The sequence below is a fragment of the Acartia tonsa genome, chromosome 13 (genome assembly GCF_053477335.1).
Source record: "Acartia tonsa isolate MP-2025a chromosome 13, ASM5347733v1, whole genome shotgun sequence".
Lineage (NCBI taxonomy): Eukaryota > Metazoa > Arthropoda > Copepoda > Calanoida > Acartiidae > Acartia > Acartia tonsa.
The window spans coordinates 15554127-15576990 of NC_137272.1; the positions used below are offsets into that span (position 1 = coordinate 15554127).

The 22864-nt window shown below is 33.0% G+C and overlaps 1 protein-coding gene across 44 annotated transcripts in view; it reads right to left on the reverse strand.

The window, feature by feature from the left end:
• Positions 1–1079: 1079 nt before the first annotated feature.
• LOC145303998 (uncharacterized) overlaps positions 1080–22864 on the reverse strand; it is a 38678-nt gene continuing 16893 nt past the window's right edge. Inside the window, exons 6-14 of one of the 44 annotated variants that reach the window (XR_013873917.1) lie at positions 17741–17791; positions 5602–5751; positions 5061–5167; positions 4287–4676; positions 3562–3905; positions 3287–3414; positions 3012–3107; positions 2540–2623; positions 1080–2270 (exon numbers count right to left, since the gene is read on the reverse strand). Coding sequence is in view for 3 of the 44 variants with exons in the window: in XM_080145747.1 (XP_080001873.1) it covers positions 3572–3905; positions 4287–4676; positions 5061–5167; positions 5602–5751; positions 17741–17791 (1032 nt within the window). In the remaining 41 variants the exon portion in view is untranslated. Of the gene's footprint in view, positions 3415–3561; positions 3906–4286; positions 4677–5060; positions 5168–5601; positions 5752–17740; positions 17792–22864 lie in introns of all 44 variants that reach the window. The other 43 variants (XR_013873927.1, XR_013873920.1, XR_013873919.1 and 40 more) reach the window with 43 other exon arrangements.

Below are 22864 nucleotides of genomic sequence, written 5' to 3' on the forward strand. Positions count from 1 at the left end.
CATAATTATCTTTTTTTATATGGTCTTATAGACAGTTGTATGTGAAAATGTATTAAAAATTAGAGTATTATTTTCTTTTATGTTGTAAGACAATCTTTTTCATTATTTTACAAAACTGGTTTGGAAATTAAACCAATCCAAAGACATGATTAAACCCATTTGAAATTGCTGAAAATTTGGATAATTTTGTGGCATAAAACTTGTTATGTGCTGTAACTAAAGGGAAGTGGGGAAATATTCACTTAAAATTGTTTATCAGAATTATAGTCCCTTGTTACTGTAAATGCAGAAAAAAAATATTGTATTTGTTTGTTTTTTGTCCCCCAAATTTTAATTTTAACCATTAATTGTAATGTACAGAAGGGATGATTTTGTTAGGGATGTACTTCATTTTGTTATCTTATCCCTTTAGATCCCTGAATTGACTTCTCCTTTTGAAGAAGCTTCACATATGTCCCGGTATCCATGTTTTCCATATCCAATATGTTGTAAAAGACCCCACATTTATAAATTAATATTATATTTATTAAGATGTGACACTCTACAAGTGATAATGTTTGTTTGTCCTCTCTGTTAAAAAAGACCTCACATGTTCTCAGTTTGAATTTAAAAATATATATTTTATCATTATTTTTAATTTTAAATGTATTGTTATATGGACCTTAATGCGATAAATTAATTTTTGAATAAATCTGTTTTCTTGTTATTTTTTTGGTCCCATGTTGCGCATCCACCGTCGTCGGGGAGGTGAAAGGTTCGATTCTTGGCCCGACACCGCGTCATAGATAATGACGTTAAAAATGGCATAAATAGCTAGAGATGGGGGAATGCCTTGGACCATAAACTTACAGGCGCAACTCATTACCATGAACAGTAGGGGACTTCTTAGACAAAGGTAGTGCAATCAAAAGGTTGGTTGTCTGTTACTTAACATATCACCAGTGGGCTTTGAAGTATTGCATCCCATATATATTCTTTAAATCTACTTGTATGTATTCCAATCCACGATTTTTTTGTGCTTCACTACTTATGGATGTTGTCATCCTTGTTTCAACTAATAATAACTAAAAAATTTATAGTCCAAATTAATAAATTTATTTTCTCATTTTTAATTTTATTTTCTCCTCGTATTGAGGTTATATTTATGATTCAACGGATTCATAAATAGCATAAACAAACAATTATTGGTTGGTTATTCCTCGGCCACACCCTTAAAACATAATTTGCAATGCTATAAATGAGCCACGCTAATATAGAGAACCTTTTTGCTTAGAAATTTTGAAAGATTTTTTTATTTCTTGATTATTTGTTATATCTTTCAAAAGAGCTAAGCATTAAAAAAAACTTAACAGCCGATAACATATTTTTACGCGACTACAATTTTAGACGCGTAGATTTTTTAATAAATAGTAAATACAGAGACAATATATAGATAATCAGGATAATATAGTTTTCTTTATTTTCATTTGTAATAATTATTTTGGGTTAGATACGTGGATGAACTACAATGGTTTGGGAGAGTAAGAGAGATCTCCAAAACACAGCAATTCATCTATGTATCTAACTATTTATATTTGCGAGATCTAGAAAATTTTGTCTATGATTAAACATAGTAAAATAAAATAATTTATGTGCTTTTTGTAGGCCCAAAAAAATTAAAAAAAAAAAACATTTATTGCTTTAAATAATCAGAATTTTCAACTATTTCTAAATGCTTCATTATTAAGTATCTAAATCTTAAACTAGCCACTTACATCTAAATCCTAAAGCTGAAAAATAAGATTACTTAAAAAATGCTTAATTTTAAAATTTTAATATTATGGGCTAATTTGGTGATTTATTTGAAAGAGACATCTTGCGAAAATAATTTAAATTAAATTCTTTTCTGTCTAAAAAAAATTTCATGCATTGATACGAAAAGGTATCTAAAAATGAGTACAATTTGTACAAAAATTTTGTGTCAAAAAAAGGTAAAAAAATTTAGAAATAATTCGTTGAGAATTTGGTATAAAAAACTAAATAATATGAAAGATAGAAAGTCCTGCCTATATATAAACATGATGCCATTGGGTAATCAAAATAATTATGGTTCCCATTATTATATCACAGTAAATTAATAGGTATATAGATTCTACTGTGACAAAATAAAAAAAATCCGGGAAAACCAAGAAAACAAAATTTACCGCGGCATTTTAAACATCACTAGTACACAGTCTTTTTTTCAGGGTTTTTGTTGGTTTTATACATTTTTTTGTAGTTTACATTATGTTCTTATTTTTTATCAACCAGAATTTTATCAAGAATAATAATAACAAAGTAAATAGGAAAAATCAACAATTAAGCAATTACTTTAAATTAGGAAATTAAACTTAACAAAAAATTAAATAACAAGGATAGAAAAGTTTTTAAGAAGGTAGATAGTAAAGGAAATAAACATTTAAAGTTGATTAAATTTTGGTTGATAACTCCAGGGCTCGGCAGCCGCCGCTGGTCATCTTCAAAGCTGCGGCTGACAAGTCCTGGATACTTTTTTTCATACACTACACAGTTAAATACCATCTAAACATAATTAATGATGGTATATAATCAAGTAATAATATGGTAAATAATAAGACACACTATTCTTCAATCCAATTTAGACATTTTGCCATTGCATGCCAGTAGACATAATAGCCTTAAACTAGACCCCATGTTGAATTATTTTCTAGCGGAAAATGAAATTTCTTATTCTGATAATTTAATAATTAATCCAGCTTAATAAACTACTACCTATAATTTATGAACAAAATTGCAAAAAGTGGTGCGCCGAATTTGGGGCAGAATCCACCCTCCAGGAAAATGTGGGGGTGGATAAACTTGATTGGGCCCCGCCTTAACATAACCCTTTAGTTAAAAAAAAGTCAAACCCCATTAAAAGTAAGATAGGTTTTGAGAATTATTTTTTATGAAATCTTAGGTAGAAGGGATAGATTAATGGCAATGACAAAATATCTTGGATTGAATTAAAGAACAATGCGCAGAGTTGGCGAGCAGGTTTATTATTAAGTATTTCATAATTAATTATCATTGTTGTAATAAGAACACATGCGTCATAGTAACAAAGGGGACTATGCACGAACGAGAGCAAGTGATTTTAAGCACCTTCCAGCAGCAAATCTGAGTATTTTTTTGGTGCATATACTAAGTTTAAACCTACTATTTTAGTCGATTTAACTATATTTAACATAAACCTAGATTATTCACAAAAAAATAGTCAGATTCTTTGCTAGAAGGTGCATAAAATCACTTGCTCTTGTTCGTGCATAGTCACCTTATGTACAATTTTTTGTAAATTAATTTGGGTAAATATAGAAATTTGTTTTAAATGGTTAATTTTGTATCATTGTGTTGTTTATTTTTAGTTATAATCTTAATCTAAAAAGAGATTTTTAGGACACTTTTTTATTGATATGAAAAAGATGAATAATAATACTGCTTTTAAAAATATGAAAAAGTAAAAATATTAAAATTGTGAAATATGATATTTATTTTTTAAAGGGCGGGGAAAAAGTGTCGAAAAACATCATTCTTTTTAGATACAGGGCACAACCGGTTTTTGTATTGCATTTAGTAAGATCCCACGTCTGTGTTCAGAAGGCTTAGAACCTGTTTTGCCAGTGGTGGCGGTGGCCAGAACAACATCAGCTGTTGGTGCTGCATTGTTGTTGTTTGTATCACCAACAATAATCGCGCATTTTTCGCTTGCAGTTGCTGTGGTTGAGGTTGTTGTATCAGCAGGAGGAGCAAGAATACTATCACTGCTGATTTTCATGATATCACGAGTACTAGTTGAGGCTGGGGAGGAGGGGGAGGGTGCAACAGCAGGGGGTAAGAAAGACTTATTTAAAGCTGTGGCCAAACTCGACCTATAAAAAAAATTTTAGTTATAAAATATTTTAAAAGATTGTTAAAAAATAAATTGATCTTAATTTCAAGATGATAATACCTACTCAAAATCACCCGTTCTGCAGATTAAAATTAGTGGTTGAAATGTTTGGACACTTATCTTAATGAACCAACACCAATCAAGTCTCCAGTTGTAAAGCCAATGAATAAGAAAACGCTATTACAAAACTTTGGGTATAGTGTAATAAACAGCCCAGTTTCCCCTCCTTCCCTGTGAAAAGTACTTTGATAAAAAAGGTTCATGACGGTTTTTAGCAATCTTAATAAAATGCAGATGGTGGTTCAAGGTTGGACTACCCTGGTTATAGAGTAGCAGCGCTATCAAAGATTAACTACAATACCTGTCTTCTTTAGATTGCAGGTAGGGGCACATAATTTTCAATAATCCAGGCACAGGCAGCTCTGACAAATTAATCGCAGCAGAAGATGGCGCAACTTTTTCTGAGGAAATGCGGGAAAAACCTGTAGTAGAACTAACACAACTACTGCTACTACTACTATTGTTGATGATGTTAGTAGCACCGCATGGTATAAAGGCTTCCGAGGTGCCGCTGTGCGCAATGGCGGGGCTGCCCGGCGGGCTTAAACTCTCGTCGTCCGTGCAGGACAGGCTGTCCTTGCGGGTCAGCCGGCGAGGCGCCAGAGGCCGGGTGCGGCCGTCAGTCATCTTTTGCTGTTTCGGCAGCTCGGAAACGGTGTCGCCGCTCTCGTTTGCCTCAGGTTCAGGTTGCCTATAAAAATTAGAAATTGGACTATGAATACACTTGGATCCAAAGTTTTATAACCATGTTTTGTTATTCCTTGGCTCTAAAACTTTGGGTACTTTTACTGAATTTTGATTAGTTAATTAAATACTAGTATTTCTAAATTTTTAACCATGGGTAATTTATCTAAAATGACAATACAACTAGATATTAACTTTCTCTCTTTCTAGGTACCTAATTAGTTATATATCTTCCTAGGTAACTAGTTAACTATCTTTCTAGGTACCTAATTAGTTATATATCTTACTAGGTAACTAGTTAACTATCTTTCTAGGTACCTAATTAGTTATATATCTTACTAGGTAACTAGTTAACTATCTTTCTAGGTACCTATCTATATATTTATCTTACCTGGCAAGAACAAAGTGAACAACACCCGTCTCTGGATTGACCATACAACTGGAGAGTGTGTCGGCTGCAAGCTTCTGAGACACGCCCACTAAGCTTACACCATTCACCTGCAATGTTGGACGCATGACAATATTATGTATATTTATCATTGATCAACGGCAAAAATCGTAAATGAATTCGTTTGGGATTGATATTTAACTAGGAGCTTTACTAGAGACATTAATAATTTTACTTCTGCTGCTATGCCAGGTGCTAAGAGTAGGAGTAAGTAAGGCTTTGGCCAATAAAAGGTGTTTGTACCAAAATCTTAAATTGAAGCAGATAAAGCGAACAATTTATATGTTTCATTAAATGTAGCTTTCGGACAGGTCTTTTATATTTGTATTTGAAAGGTAGGAATAGCAAAAAATGGCACCGGTTTGAAGCTCCAATAAAATTGAGAACTCAACCGGTTTGTTATCGAAATCTTAAGCTACAGAAAAAACCTTAGGTATATAAAAGGACAGATTAGCTGTAAAACTAACAATAAATAAAAAACTACCTCCACAATGTGGTCATCAACTCGAATCCTAGCATCTCTGCCGGCTACACTGTCAGGCATCACTTTCTTCACGTAGATGTTCAGCTTGTCAGGGACGCCGTGGATCATGTTCACGCCGATAATTCGGATCCCAAGGCTTGGTGGGGGCACCTGAAGAAAAAAAGTTCATAAATATTTTGTTGAAGAATCCATAAAGGTTAGAGAGTGATTTAGAGGAGTTTGCTTTCAAGTGCTTAGAGTAAATGGTTCGAGTCAGAGGTTTTAAGGGATATTGTTGAAATACATTTATCTATCTATCTATTTAATTAATGGACAATTTCGTACTTGTTTCATTTGAATTAGGTTAACTGTCTAATAGTCAAAGATAAGCAATAAACAAACACGGATGACAACATCCATAAGTAGCGAAGCTAAATAGTTATGGATAAACATCCAGAATGAACTAAATAAAATTTTAATAAAATCACGAAACCTTTCATAATTTATAATAAGAAAATCTAGGAATCGATCTAGCATCACAACCAATAAGTTAATCTTAATGAAACTTTGTAGAAATATGTAAAATGTAAACTTATTAAATCCCTGAAAATTTCAGTTGTCTCTCTGGACTAGGAGTTGAAAAAAATCTTGAACACTTAGAAACTTATTTAATCACTAATAATTTCAGGCCTCTATCTTGAATAGGAGCTTAGAAAATTACTTTTCCCCTAAAACGTAGGTATTAGACGGACATACGGACATTTCATATTATAGAGTAGCTTCGCTACTAAAAACGAGGTAAAAAGATGTTTTTTTTAATCTACTTTGCTAATAAGCTTGTTTATTTATACTTGTCTAATGGATAAGACAATGGACGATAAATTAATATATATCCCTCATTACGAAAAGCAATATTACCCCTCCTGTATATTAAAATATTTGGTTGAAAAGTTTAGACACTGATTAAGTAACAAATCTAAATCCAGTAAGAAAAAATTTTTGAGTCAACGAATAAGATAATGTGGTTATAAACTTTGTGTAATAGTATATTTCCCCCTACCCTGCTTTTATTATAAGAAAATCTACTCAAAAAATTTGTCCGTCCTTCTGTATGACGTCCGTTTGTCCTTGTTATCAAGTTATCCAACATTCACATGTTGTAAATTATGCAATATTTATACAATTTTTGTTTAAAAATCCGTTAATGCAATAATTATATGATAAAAAAATTGGCAATAATTTTGACTAAAACAGCGCTGCAATAACAAGTCGATGTTATTAATGAAAAGAAGATTTTAATATGTTAAAAATCCAATTACACAATTAAGTGTAGGTTTTTATTGATTTTCATGTGCAGTATTTTGCGTAGAGACTGTGTTACTAGTACTACCGTAAGGTATCTAAAAGGATAAGACAATGGCCAATAAATTGATGTACATACACTATGATGTTTGGACACTCAACTTGATGAATCAACCAATCAAAATTTATTATAAGTCCCCAAAGTTGCTAGGCCAACGAATAAGAAAACGATATAAAAAACTTTGTGGTCTGGTGTAATAAACAGCCCATTGTCCCCTTCCTTCCTGATAATATAGAGTAGCTTCACTTTAAAAATGTGTAAGATATTTAAGGATTTTTTTCTACAAATAGGATGTTCTTTTTAATCCACACCAACATTTCATATACAAAATTGATTAAAATCAATTTTATGTCCAATTTTCATTGAAAAAAAAGTTCATATTTTTCTACCTATTATTTTCTATTGAAGAGATTAATATGAAAACAACATTTTTTCTAGGTCATTCATAAACTGCGTGCTATAATAATATAATGAACAAGGACAATTATGCCAATAAGTAGCACAGTACCAACAAGCTAATCATATTTTAAATACAGAGTGCGAGGGATCATTGGCTGTTTATTATACTAGTCCCCAAAGTTTTATAATTTAATAACGTTTACTTGTTCGTTGGTCTAACAACTCTGAGGAGTTTTTGATTTTTTTTTGGTTCATTTAGTTTGATTAATTAAGTGTCTAAACATTTCAACCACCAATTGTAATCAACTTAAGTGGTAATTTAGTTTTAATATTAATCTAATATTATAAATATATTGCAAGTAAGCATGTATAGGCTTAATAATAATCTTTTTTTTTTTAACAAAGACTGCCAATCAAATGGTTGGTTGTCTGAAATAGTAATATAAAAACACTTACATATTAAAAACATGCATTCTTTTAGAAAATCATGAAGACGCTTTGCTCGATAAAAATAAATATGTGATTTCGTGGACTTTAAGCCACACAATAATACTATTAATAAAACATTTAATCTTTTATCCTTATTAAAAACGTAGCTACTCTACAAGTATAATATGATAGTTCTAGTAAATCCACGATGAAGATAATCAAAATTACTCCTTTTGTAGATAAAAATTATTGGTTAAAATCTTTGAACACTAAGTAATATTCTTTTACCCGTTAATCAAAATTCAGTGTTATTAACGTATTTAAAAAAAATTAAATCTTCTAATTCATTTCCAATAAATTTCAAGCATAAAATCATAGCTAGCTGTATTACACTAGTCCCCAAAGTTTTTTTATAATTATCGTATTCTTATTTGTTGGCTTAACAAACTTGAGGACTTATATTGAATTTTAATAAGTTGGTTCGTTTACTTGTGCGTCCAAACGTTGCAATAACTAGTGTAATCTATAGAAGGGTTATTTTGAGTATAATAATTGGGGATGTATATCAAATTATCGCTCATTGTCTTATCCTTTAGATTCATGAGCTTAACTACTAACTTATATAAAATTCAACAAAAATCTAATAATAAGTAAAAGAATTTAATGAATTTTAGAAATTTAAGCTGATGTAATTGCGCACTATTACAACGTGCTAGATAGTACTTTAATTACAAAGAAACTACGGATTTGGGATTTTAAAAATGGGCTAAAAACAAGGATTTTGTTGAAGGAATAATAACCATTTAATAGTTTTGATTAAGGGTTAATGTTAGTTTTAGATTTAGTCATAAAAATAATCTTTCATTTAGCATTTAATGATCACTCTGAGAGAGAAGGGGGCATGGAACTGTAAATTACACTAGTACCCAAAGTTTTTAACAACATAATCTTGTTTTAGGCTGTAAAATTTTGGGTACTTTTATAGAATTTTGATTGGAAAACTTTTAAATCTATATTTTTAATCAACAAAGGATTACTTTTGTTTAACATGATTAGGGATGTATATAAATATCATATATCGTCCATTTTCTTATCCCTTTAAGATTCCTAATTAAATCTTAATCTTAATGCATTGATATTGTGAAAACTATGATAAAAAATTATTGCTGAGTGTCCATTGAGGTCTTAGTGTACAGATGTGAAATAGGGCAAGGAATGTTAGGATGTGCCTTGGCTTCCGCTAAAAAAATAAATCAAACAAAGGGGACCATGTACGAACGAGAGCAAGTGGTTTTCTTGTGGGAATGAATGTGGTTTTGGTTAATTTAAAATAGAATATAAAAGTAGTTCTTTAAAGCATCATGATTATAAATGATATTTATGAAAAAAATCAATATAGATATATTTCGACACTTTTGCGGAAGAGATTGACCACCTATGGCCGGGTTATAGGGATGTTTCATGGACGTTAAAATGTATGCCTTGCCAAGGTATAATAATATAAAATTATAGTTTTGCAAACTTGAACTTCTATTTTTGGAAAATTGAGATTAATCAAGCAGACATTGTCCCTTCCCTCCCTATCAACGCCGGAATTTGACCACAGCAACGGAGATATACATTCTTGTAATAAATACAACCCTTCAATGTAATTTTGGTTTACAACAATACAAAGGATGGTTTTCAATTCTCTAAGGATAGTTTTCAATTTCTTATAGAAATTAGCAAAAGTCAAATAAGCCTTATTTTTTATTCCCTTTACCTGTGTATAATGTGAATTGCCAGAGGAATTTTTAGTAGCGAAGCTACTCTATAATTACGTTGTCTGTCCTTAAATTTGGAGAGGTAATGTTATTTTCGCGATTGTTAATTTTTTTAATTAAGATAACCTTTACCCAAGAGAACCCAGTATACAACTAGCTTGGTCTGTCCGCCTGTCGGTAATGTTACAAAAGACTGAATGTATGTTTCTACATTCATAAAGATGCATGATATATTATTCTAAACTATAACTAACGTTGTTCGTCCATAAATCCATGATTTTTTGTGCTTCGCTATTAACGGATGTTGCCATCCTTGTTAGTATAAAAATACACATTAGGTAAGCAGTTTGTTAATTAAAAAGAAATGAAGGGTATTTTCCATTGAAAATTTAGGTTCAGGCATGTAAGCAATGGCCGATACATTGATGTACATCCCCAATTAAGAAACTCCCAATTACCAATTACGTCAATAAATTAGTGGTTGACACGTTTTTACACTCAACTACTCAAAATTCACTAAAGTCTCCAAAGTTCTAAGCAAACGAATAAGAAAACGTTACATAAAACTTTGGGGACTAGTGAAATAAACTGCACAATGCTCCCTCTAGCTAACTACAAGTTAGAGTCGTCAAATTGATATAAAAAGTAATAAATTCTTTTTATATTTTGAGCATAAAATAATGTTTATATTCCTTGCCTTTCTCTGGATGACAACATCAATAGAAATCATGGATGTACATACGGACCAGGGGCGTCCAAGCTTTTTATTTTGGGGGGGGTAAAATTTTTTTAAGGGGGGGGTAATTCGGTTTTGGGGGGGTAAAATGGCGCGCGAACCGCGCCGCATTTTTTTTACCCCCCCAAAATTTTTACCCCGGGAGTAAAATTTGCTTGGGGGGGGGGGTAATTACCCCCCCTGAAATCTGTTGGCAGGGGTAAAATTTGTTTACCCCCCCCCCCAAAATATACCCCCGGGGTAAAATTTTTTGGGGGGATAATTTAAATTTGATCAAAAATTTAGTATTAAAAATGCGCGCGAAGCGCGCAAAAATTTTTTTTGTTAGAGATTTTCTATTTTTGGGGGGGTAAATACCCCCTCCTAAATGGTTGGGGGTGCCTACGGCACCCCCAGGGTAGGGGTAAATTTTAAAAGGGGGGGAGGGGGTAAAATGAAAAAAATTTTGGTTTGGGGGGGGGTAATCGCCCCATTACCCCCCCCCCCTTGGACGCCTATGATACGGACTAAGTGATTTAAAGTGCAGATGTTCAATGATCATCAAACATAAATTTACATAACATAGAAAATCACGAAACCTTCATTTTTTTATGCTTGACTTACAGACCCAACGGATAGGTAAATCAAATACTGAAAACATATAAGTATGAGAAATCTTCCAAAAAGTTGTCAACTGAAGGACATTTTGTGTTATAGAAAAGCTTCGCTACTAAAAAGTACATGAATTAAAAAGCAGGAGATAAAACGTAGAAAAAGATTTGTGTATATTTTAATTCAGCGATACAGACATAGGGCAATGGCTGATAAATTAATATTCATATTAAAATCCTTATAATGAAGTAATATGATGTCTATTTGTTTGTTTGTCTGTTTGTACCTGAGGATCTCGTTAACCGCTGAACCGATATGGTTCTCCTTTACAGGGTAGCTGCTTTTATGTCCTGGGAAGGTTAATAACTATTTTGGGGGAGGGTATCACCACACTATCGAGAGAAAATCCCCCCAAATGTTCTCTCCCTCCTTGATTTTTCTTTATTTTTTTCACACTAACAACTGCAATAAAAGAAACACACACACACACAAAATGCATAGAGACAGACACACAAATCAGGGAAGGAGGGGACATTGGGCTGTTTATTACACTAGTCCCCACAGTTTTGTAATAACATTTTATTATTTGATGCTTTAACAACTTAGGGGACTTTTAATAAATTTTAATAAGTTGGTTCATTAAGTTGAGTGTCAAAACGTTTCAGTTACTAATTTTTATCTTCAAAAGGGTAATTTGGTGTATCATCATTGGGGATGTACATCAATTTATTAGCCATTGTCCTATCCCTTTAGATCCCTGCACACAAATGCACACAGACACACACAGTGAAAATACACAAGACAACGTGGCTAAAACAGCTTTCTATTACGATCTTTTTCTACTTCGGGCCAAAAACATGTTTATTTTAAAACACAGATCAACAAGGAAAACTATTGCTATAAGAAGCGCAGCAACACGTTATATAAAAGTAAAAGAATCTCTGTTTGTCTGTCTGTGTGTACCAAAGTAACCGCTGAACCGATATGATTCTTCATTACTGTGTAGCTTCTCATAGGACCTGGGAAGGTTTATAACTATTTTGAGGTAGGGTACCACCAACCTCCCATGAGAAATGTTGTGCTATCTATTAAATGTAATGGTTAATCCTAAATAGGTCAATCAAAAATAAAATATAGTAGTTAAATTTTTAAAAATCCGCCAAAAAGGGAAGAGCACAATAGTTCTCTAACGCAAATAAGGATTAGTACATACAATTTTAGTTTTAGAGTAGCTGCACAAGATAATGTAATAGATTACATAATGAAATTTCTTTAAAAATTAACTTGCCATTCGTGGGTTGGGGTGGGGGGGGGGGGCATATGAAAAGTTAAAACAAATGTTTAAATTCATTAAGTAATATTAATCGTTTGTAGCTTAAGATTGCGATAACTACTGAACCGATTGAGTTATCTATTTCAAGAACGCTTCAATTAAGTCCTGCGATGGTTTAAGGCTATATTTCTGCTCTTCCCTACCCTGTAGAATTTAGAGCCCCTATTTGCTATAAACGCAGTCGCTACTCAAACATAATTTTCTTTATTTCAACTTTAATTAAAATCGTATTTAAATTAGAATTTGATTACTTAATAATTTGAATCTGCGTCGTAAGGGGGGGGGGCGTAATGACATTTATTCGTAATCCGTGAGCAAAATGGTCTTAAAATTTAGCTAGACCCTTCAAACTTGGTATATAAGCCTAGTCCTATATGTATTACATCTAAATGGCAAAAAAATCCAAAATTTTTTATTTTAAGGTTAGGTTAGGTAAGAAAAACCCTGCGGAAATGGGGTTTTTAGGCTTTTTTTGGTCGATTTTGATGTTGAAACTTACCCTAAATTGTTTTTTTTAGGGTTTTAACTTAAATACACTGTGTCTATTCATATGGACATTATTTAAGATGATTCAGCAAGTCGGGGACCGACCCCAGGGGGCTAGGTGGGTGGCCCGCAGGGGTTAGTGCCTTTTTCCCAATACATATGTTGTGATACATCTAATTATAGGTTTTTTAGGTCAAGGAACTCAAATTCAGAGCTAAAATAAGCATTAGACTAATCTGAAGCTAGCCCCAGCGGGCTAGGTTGGTGGCCCGCAGGGGTTAAGTTCATTTTTTCCAATATATATCTTGTTATATATCAAAATATAGGTTTTTTAGGTCAAGAAACTCAAATTCTGAGCAAAAATTAACATTAGACTAACCTGAAGCTAACCCCCCCGGGCTAGGTTGGTTTTCTGCAGGGCTTAAGAGCATTTACATAACCTAACCTATAAACTTACTTATATTTTTACATGTTTTTTCTTGAATAAACTTTGTCTATTAATGAGGACTTTATTTAAGATAATCCAGCTAGTCGGGAACCGACCCCAGCAGGTTAGGTTGGTGGCCCGCAGGGGTTAAGTGCATTTTTCCCAATATATATGTTGTTATACATCTAATTATAAGTTTTTTTAGGTCAGTTAACTCAAATTTAGAGCTAGAATTAGCATAAGACTAATCTGAAGCTAGCCCCAGCGGGCTAGGTCGGTGGCCCGCAGGGGTTAAATGCATTATTTTCCAATATATATCTTGTTATATAAATATAGGTTTTTAAGGTCAAGAAACTCAAATTCAGAGCTAAAATAAGCATAAGTGTTACCTGAAGCTAACCCCCGCGGGCTAGGTAGATCTTCTGCAGGGCTTAAGTGCATTTTACCTAACCTAACCTAGAAACTTACTTATTTTTTGGTTTTTTCCTTGAATGAACTGTGTCTATGAATGAGGAAATTTTTTTAGATGTTCCAGCAAGTTGGGGACCTCCTTGGGTCAGCCTCCTGTATGAAGAATCTTTTAAATGATGGCTTTAGGACTGAACACTGTGTATCTAAGTAAAACCTAGCCCGCCTGGGTCAGTCCCCGACTTGCTAGATCATCTTAAATAATGTTCTCATGAACAGTTTATTCAATTAAAAAAACTTCAAAAAAGTAAGATTCTAGGTTAGGTTTGGTAAAATGCATTTAAGCCTTGCAGGCAACCCACCTAGCCCGCAGGAGCTAGCTTCAGATTAGTCTGATTCAATTATTAGCTCTCAATTTGAATTTCTGGACCTAAAAAACCTATAATTTTATGTATGACAGCACATACTTTTTAAAAATGCACTTAACCCCTGCGGGCCACCCACCTAGCCTACTGGGGTCGGTCCCCAACTTGCTTGATCATCTTAAATAATGTTCTCATAAATAGACACAGTTTATTCCAGAAAAAACCCTAAAAAAAAAAGTAAGGTTCCAGGTTAGGTTAGGTAAAATGCACTTAGGACTTGCAGGCAATCCACCTAGCCCGCTGGGGCTAGCTTCAGATTAGTCTGATCCTTTTATTAGCTGTAAATTTGAGTTTCTTGACCTAAAAAACCTATAATTTGATGTATGATAACACATACTTTTTCTAAAAAATGCATTTAACCCCTACGGGCCACCCACCTAGCCCGCTGGGGTCAGTCTTCGACTTGCTTGATCATCTGAAATAAGATCCACATGAATGGACAGTTTATTTGAGAAACAAAACCTAAAAAAATAATATTAAATGTAAGTTTTTAGGTTATGTTAGGTAAAATGTACTTAAGCCCTGTTGGCAACCCACCTAGCCCGCTGGTGTTAGCTTCAGATTAGTCTAATGCTTATTTCAGCTCTGAATTTGAGTTCTTTGACCTAAAAAACCTATAATTGGTTGTATCTCAACATATATATTGGGAAAATGCACTTAACCCCTGCAGGCCACCCACCTAGCCTGCTGGGGTGAGCTTCAGATTATTCTAATGCTTATTTTAGCTCTGAATTTGAGTTCTTGACCTTAAAAACCTATATTTTGATATATCACCAGATGTATTTTGGAAAATAATGCACTTAACCCCTGCAGGCCACCGACCTAGCCCGCTGGGGCTAACTTCAGATTAGTCGGTCCTCGACTTAACGGATCATTTTAAATAAAGACCTCATTAATCATCATCATTGCCTTTTAGTTCTCGGCAGAACGTAGGCCATGCACAATGGTTCTCCAATCTTCCTTTAAAGACCTCATTAATAGACACAGTTTATTCAAGAAAAAAACCTGTAAAAATATAAGTAAGTTTCTAGGTTAGGTTAGGTAAATGCTCTTAAGCCCTGCAGAAAACCAACCTAGCCCGGGGGGGTTAGCTTCAGGTTAGTCTAATGGTAATTTTCGCTCAGAATTTAAGTTTCTTGACCTAAAAAACCTATATTTAGATATATAACAAGATATATATTGGAAAAAATGCACTTAACCCCCGCGGGCCACCAACCTAGCCCTCTGGGGTCGGTTTCCGACTTGCTGGATTATCTTAAATAAAGTCCTCATTAATAGACAAAGTTTATAAAAAAAACATGTTAAAATATAAGTAAGTTTCTAGTTTAGGTTAGGTAAATGCTCTTAAGCCCTGCAGAAAACCAACCTAGCCCGGGGGGGTTAGCTTCAGGTTAGTCTAATGCTAATTTTCGCTTAGAATTTGAGTTTATTAACCTAAAAAACCTATATTTTGATATATAACATGATATATATTGGAAAAAATGCACTTAACCCCTGCGGGCCACCAACCTAGCCCGCTGGGGCTAGCTTCAGATTAGTCTAATGCTTATTTTAGCTCTAAATTTGAGTTCCTTGACCTAAAAAACCTATAATTAGATGTATTACAACATATGTATTGGGAAAAAGGCACTTAACCCCTGCGGGCCACCCACCTAGCCCCCTGGGGTCGGTCCCCGACTTGCTGAATCATCTTAAATAAAGTCCATATGAATAGATACAGTGTATTTAAGTTAAAACCCTAAGAAAAAACAATTTAAGTTAAGTGTCCGCATCAAAATAGACCAAAAAAAGCCTAAAAACCCCATTTCCGCAGGGGTTTTCTTACCTAACCTAACCTTAAAATAAAATTTTTTAGATTTTTTTGCCATTTAGATGTAATACCTATAGGACTAGGCTTATATACCAAGTTTGAAGGGGCTAGCTAAATTTTAAGACCATTTTGCTCACGGATTACGAATAAATGTCATTACGCCCCCCCCCCTTTGTAAGGTTAAGTTGAATAACATTGAATATGCAAGTGTTTTCAATAGCGAAGTTACTCTATATAACAACTTAAGTAGTCCGCCCGTCTTGTCTTATGTGCAGGGCATGTTTATGACTATTTTGGAGAGCCTACCACAACCCTCCCAAAAGATAAAACCCCCAAGGTAAAAAATCCCTCCCCCCAATTTCCTTCTTCTTTTTGAAACAAAAATGAAAAATGATGGGTTGACTTCCTCAGCAACCTTTCCTCGAGTGCCCCTAGAGGCATCTAGGGGGCGTTACTGCCAGTAAGATTTTTGAAGATTAATGCCCATATACTACCAAATGATAATGGACATAATTGCCCTTGTCAAGATATTATTCATAGGTTAAAAATTTTAAAACACCTGTTTTTTTAGAAAAAAATAATTTCAGCCAGGGATCTTAATGGATAAGACAATGGACGATAAACTAAAGTATATTGTACATCCATAATAATGATAAAATAAAGTATTTCTTCTGAAATTGGTTGAACAGTTTGGACACTACTATTTTGTAACTAACCAATTACAACTCAATAGAAGTACCCAAAGTTTTTGATCCAACAAAATATTTAAGTTGTTAAAAAACGTTGATAGCTTGAAGGGAAGACGGCGAGGGGATATTTTTCTTTTTAACATCAACATTGCAAAATTGTTTCAAACATTAATTTTATAATATTTTAGTTTAAGTACAGATGAGTAATACTATTATTTATAAAATTAGCTTGTTAAATTTCTACAAAACCACTAATAAAATTGTTTAGAATTATTATTTAGGTAATTGCCCTGCAAACGAAAAAGAAAACTTTTGGAAGTAACTTTTGTCTGCAACTTGAATATATGACATAAGTTTTTTTCGTCTCTACAGATCATTCAGTCTTTGTAAAAAAAATGAACTCTTTAAAGCTTCAATCTCTCATTTTTGCCGGATTTTTTAAAATCACAACTAGATTTTAAAACTGGTTAAGCAAGAAGCAATAAATAGCAATAAAATGATTTTAAAAATCAAGGAGAGAGGGATAAATTAATCTACATTACATTTTACCCACCCATATTACAAGCCAACTATAGAGAATTTAAAAAGAATCCATTGTCTCATCCCTGTGAACCAGAATAGTACGCCATGCCTATTTGTCTTTAGGTGTGCAATTTATATTAAGAGTATACTTAGATATCTTCAGGGAGTAGACAATGGAAGATAAATTAATGACATTCGCAATGATTATAAACAAAAGTATCCTATCTGAGGATCATTTTATTAGTTGAAAGTTTTGAATACTGCTAGTTTTATTCAACCAGGCAAGATTTGAAATACAAAAGTTTTTAGTCTAAAGCTAAAGATCTCAGAAATGCAGGTCGCATTGGTTTAACTTTTCAGAGAAGGTTTTCTAAATGTCTTGGGGTGGTTCAAAGCTATTTTATTGACCTCTACCCCGCACTCCCCATGATCAAGGAGGAAATTCTTTCATTAGTCTAAACTGTGTAAGTCTAATATTATATATTATTAAAATGCGTATCTACAATACAAATCTAAACAATTGCATTAATTTTGACTCATCTATATTTCTACAGAGCTGGATCTTTAAATCATTTTAGTGGTGAGCCAGATCGGGGTGAGCCGAATTTCAGCCAATCACAGCGCGGCATTTTCTTCAAATGCTGTGCTCTCATTGGTGGAAAGTTAGCTCACCCCGATCTGGCTCACCACTAAAATGATTTAAAGATCCAGCTCAGAAGAGAAAGAACAATGATATACAAAGTACTGCAGTACACGCTCCAAGGAAAATATATATTTACCTGGGTTCTGTCCATGAGTAGGTCGATTTCCAGTAATTGCATTTTGTCCACCTGAAATAAAATAAAAATATGTTAAAATAATAAAACAAACGATCAAATAAACAAGAAACGCAGCAATAACAAGCTCATTTATTGAAATAGAAAAGTAGATTATCATACAGTAAAACTAACCAAATAATATACCTATATGTACCTCATAAATATTCCACAAATAAAAAAAAACATTAAGTTAACACCTACTAATTTTGTTGACCCATGCCTTCGGTCCATGGGGCCATACAACTAGAATTAATCTTATTTTTTAAAATTTTCCTATCCGCGGAAATGTGTCCATAATACGATACAATAAGTAAATCAAACTGAAGATTTTAAAACAAATTGCGTGACAAATTAAATTGAAATTGATGGACTGATCGAAATGTATTGAAATACGATTTTTTACCATTCCTAGTGGTGATAAAACGCCTACGATTTGTTTAAAATGCCAACTACCTATTTTAGTTTCATAGAAAATATTTTGGATATATCGCTTATTCTATAAGTAGATAACAACATTCCCTAATTTTATTTTAGGACATTTCCGTCAGTGTTTCAGTAAGTTAAAAAAAGTTTATTTTCACAAGTCAAAGTGGTTTGTTAAACTATTATTTACCAGGGATCTTAAAGGATAAGACAATGGCCGATAAATTGGTGTACATCCTCAAAAAAATTAACCCTTCTGTAGATTATAATTAGTTGTTGAAATGTTTGGACACTCAACCTAATGGACAAAACCAATCGAAATTAAATAAAAGTCCCAAAAGTTGTTCAGCCAACGAATAAGAAAACTTTATTATAAATCTTTTGGTACTAGTGTAATAAACAGCCCATTGTCCCCTCCCACCCTCATCAATTAGTGAACAAGATTTTCTTTAGGTACCTATTAAAGTTTACTCTTACACAGGTGGGGGGGGGGGGGGGGGGGGCATTAAAAGTATACCACTGACGAATACAAGATTAAATAAACCTGACAAAAAATAAAAATTGTAGGTAAGGTAAATCTTACATGCCTTAAAGTGTGTAAAGAACACACTTAAGACCTAAACAATTTATAGAGTATCAACGCTCTAAAATCACGTTTCAGACCCTAGGGTATTAAATGTTGAAACAACTGTAAAAACAGCCATGAAATTACAATAACGCAAAATCTAGTATTTGCAATTTTATTGCAAAAAAATAAGGAATTTAGACCTTTTAGTCCAGCTGTTTCAGAGATTTTAATGCACACAAAAGTTAAATTTTTGCAGTAGACAATATTTTTACTTCTTTTTTGAAAAAAGACAATCTTTTGTAAAATATCTGTACAAAAATTAAATAAAATCCTATACTTCGACTGGCTATTAAAAAACAAACAAGAAAGCTTATATTCATAAATAGCAGAGGAACATTGATAAAAAAAAACATTAAAGTATTAATAGCCTAAATTGTAAATAGCTTATAACATATTCAGTAAAAGTAAAGTTTCATGAAAAAGTGCTTTAGTAAGATCTTGGATTTTTCCAAAGATATTAATTATATAAGGTGAAATATATATAGTCAACTTTTGTACAGACAGACAGACAGACTGACCATGGATCTAAAGGGATAAGACAATGGCAGATAAATTGAAGTAAATACCCATTGATAATGAACAAAATGATCCCTTCTGTAGATTATAATTAGTGGTTGAAAATTTCAAACACTCAACTTAATAAACAAATAAAATTTCAGTAAAAGTCCCCAAAATTGTTAAGACTGCGAATAAGAAAACATTATTATAAAACTTTGGGGACTAGTGTAATGTACAGCCCACTCTCTCTGCACAAACAGACAAAATAACCCTAATTATATAGATGCTGCGCTTTAAAAACAATGAAACGTGATATCAAAGTACAATTATTTCACACAGTACATTGCTTGTACATATAAAAAGTAATAAAAATTCATTTAAACCAACGAAAAGTTTTTTTGTTGACAAAATAGCAAGAAAATTTCAGGTCGAATATGTATAAATATTTTACTTGTGTATCTTATTAAGCAGGTTTTATACTATCTTATTCTACTAGCGGCTACGCCCCTAGAAGCCTCTAGGGACACTTACGGTAGGAGGGGGAAAAGTCGACCTCATCCTATTTTAAATTTGAGTTTCAAAAAGGTGAAAAAAATATTTTTTTTTGGGGGGGGGAAGAGGATGAAGACACCTTCCCCAAAAATAGTTTAAAACCTTCCCAGGACATATAAAAAGCTTCACTGTAAAGGAGAACAATATCGGTTCAGCGGTTAGCGAGATCCTTCGGGACAGACAAAAAACGCTTACTACTCTTTATAATAGGATAGCCTAAGGATTTTTTCTGGTTTTCAAAAATCGTTGTAATGAATAGGGTAAGGGGGGGGGAGTTTCGGTAAGGGGCTATTCTCGGTAATTTCGACCTACCTTCATTAAATGACCTTTTTCTCCATGTTCCTTTCAAATGACAGAAAAAAAATTGCCTACAAAAAAGTATAAAATGAATTTTTTGTGAGATGAATATTAAGGGTACTTATTGGGTCTCAAAGTCGGACGAAAATTTTTTTTTTTCCAAAAATTTTTTAGTAGGTGTGTAAAGATCGACCTACACAAAAATTGGTAAGACCTAGAGCTGATCTGAAAAACTTTTTGAACTAGAAATTGCCCGCTTTTTCCAAATCCGTTGAGAGCTTTAAAATCGGGTTAATATTTTTTTCAAAAATGACCAAAGTTGGCGCCGGGGGAAAAATCGGTAATTTCAAAAGAAATTAAAATTCAACTTTTAAGGTCATGTTTTCATGTTTTCTTTTGTCAAATCTATTATTCCATATGGACTTTTTAAGAATTAGGCCTAAAAATGAATAGAACAGATATAAACAAAAAAAAATGAATTTTATTTTTTGAATCAAAATTTTGCGAGGAAAAAATCAAAATTTGTGGTCCTTTGAAAAAAAAATATTTTTGACATAGGAGGAATAGTCCGATCTTTATGAATTTTTTGTGGTTAATCCCAATCACCAATACTAATTATGATTTATTACGCTTGTTTGGTCGTTTTGCCTTTTTTCATCGATTTTTTTAAGGTTAAAATGTAGTCAAGATTTTTTGCAAAGATGATACTTTTGCTTCAAATTCAATTTTTGAGGTCAATTTTTAATCAATTTTCATGTTTTTTGGGCTAAATCTATAGTTCAATGTGAGCTTTTTTAGGATCAGGCCTAAAAAGTAATAAAATATGTTTTTTTCTTATATTAATTTTAAGTTTAAAAAAAAAAAAATTTCGAAAAAAAAAATCGAAAATTCGCGTCTTTCAAAAAAATTCATTTTTAACATAAAAGGAATAGTCCGATCATTATGAAACTTTTTGTGGATAATCCCTATAACCTATACTAATTATGATTATTTATGTTCGACTGGCCGTTTGGCCGTTTTTCATCGATTTTTTTTAGGTTGAAAAAAATTACCGATATTTCCCCCGGTGGTGGGGAAATATCGGTAACTTTTTTGCGGTCAATTTCGGCCAACTTCTAAAAGTCCTAGGATAATGTCCTTTTAGGACCTGATAGTCCTTTCCGTAAGCTTTCTACTGGTCTTGGTTTCATTTGAAAATATTAATATTTACCCCATTTTTTTTCAAAAAAACCGAAAAAAAACCGAAATTTCCCCCCCCCTTACCCTAAACGTAAATTACTCGAGACGATAATAATAAAGTTACTACTGAATTTTATGTTTTTTTTGCGAGCGTAGCATCTCTATAAGCACTATTTTTTTAACCAAACAAATATCTAAATAAGCATTTTTTTATCTATTTAAAGCAATTTCGTATCTTAACTAGGTAGGTAGGTACATTTTGTCAGAAAACAGACATTTTTATTTAAATATAATACTGCTTTTATAACAACAAAAATATGCAGAATAATACACTATATCTCAATAATGATTATACCAATCACCATATTTTTATTTTATAATCAACTAGCAGCTAAGGCCCTAGAGGCCTCTAGGGGCACATAAAATCTATGTGAAGATCAACTGTTTACCAAAAAATACATATTTTTGCCACTAGGTGGGGTTAGTTGTTTTTTTTGCGACTTCTTTTGGGAGGTTGGTAGTACTCTCTAAAGGAGAACCATATCGGTTCTGCAGTTAGCGAGATCCTTCAGTAGAGACAGACATTACTTTATTATCATAAATACTTTCTATGTAAGTTATCATTCTTGTTAATTATATGCAAGTCTGAACGGTTATATAACTTTAAAGAAATGTGTATTAGCAAATACAGAGTTACATAAGGTGTGTCATCATTACCGCATAGGGTTTTATTTTGTGCTAAAAGTCATTGTATGAAATAAAATAATGAAAAAATTAGTCACTAGTTTTAGCAGGGAGTAAGGGAGGGGACAATGGGCAATTAATTCAATATAAGAGTTATCAAAGAAAGGGCATGAAATCCAGTTTAATCCAATAAATTTGTAGGAAATTATAAAGGGATTGTTAATTGAATAATAGATTTCCATAGCGTCATGTAAAGTGAAATCACAACTTGTTTTTGATGAAATATATTGAGGTTTTATAGTGTGATTTTTATATTACAAGATTATTGGACCCGGCCAGCTGCTAGCAAGAATATGACTGCCCCTTTTTATTCTGTTTATTTCCCTTGCCCCTTGCCCCCACCTCCCTTCTCCCTTCTCCCCATCTGCTACATTCCAAACTAACACAACGAGTAGTTATTTCCCTTGCCCCCACTTCCCTTATCCCTTCTCCCCGTCTGCAATATTCAAAACATACACAACGAGTAGCGGCATTTCATGCGCAAGTCCCCAAACTCAGTCAGAAACTGCTAAATTCTTGCACATTCCCTTTAAGCCAGTCCCCAAAGTCTGAGACTCCTAAAAATTGAATATTCGATCCATTGTCCCCTCCCTTACTCCCTGAGTTTTAGGGTCTTGGAAAGAAAACGAAGTTGTGGGTTTCGTCGCATTTTTACATTATATTTGAGAGTTTTTTTTAAGGTTAGGTAAGTTTTAATGATTGCCCCACAGGGTTAGAAAATAGGCCCCGCAGGGTTAGAGCCCCCCGCAGGGGCTAGGAATCGG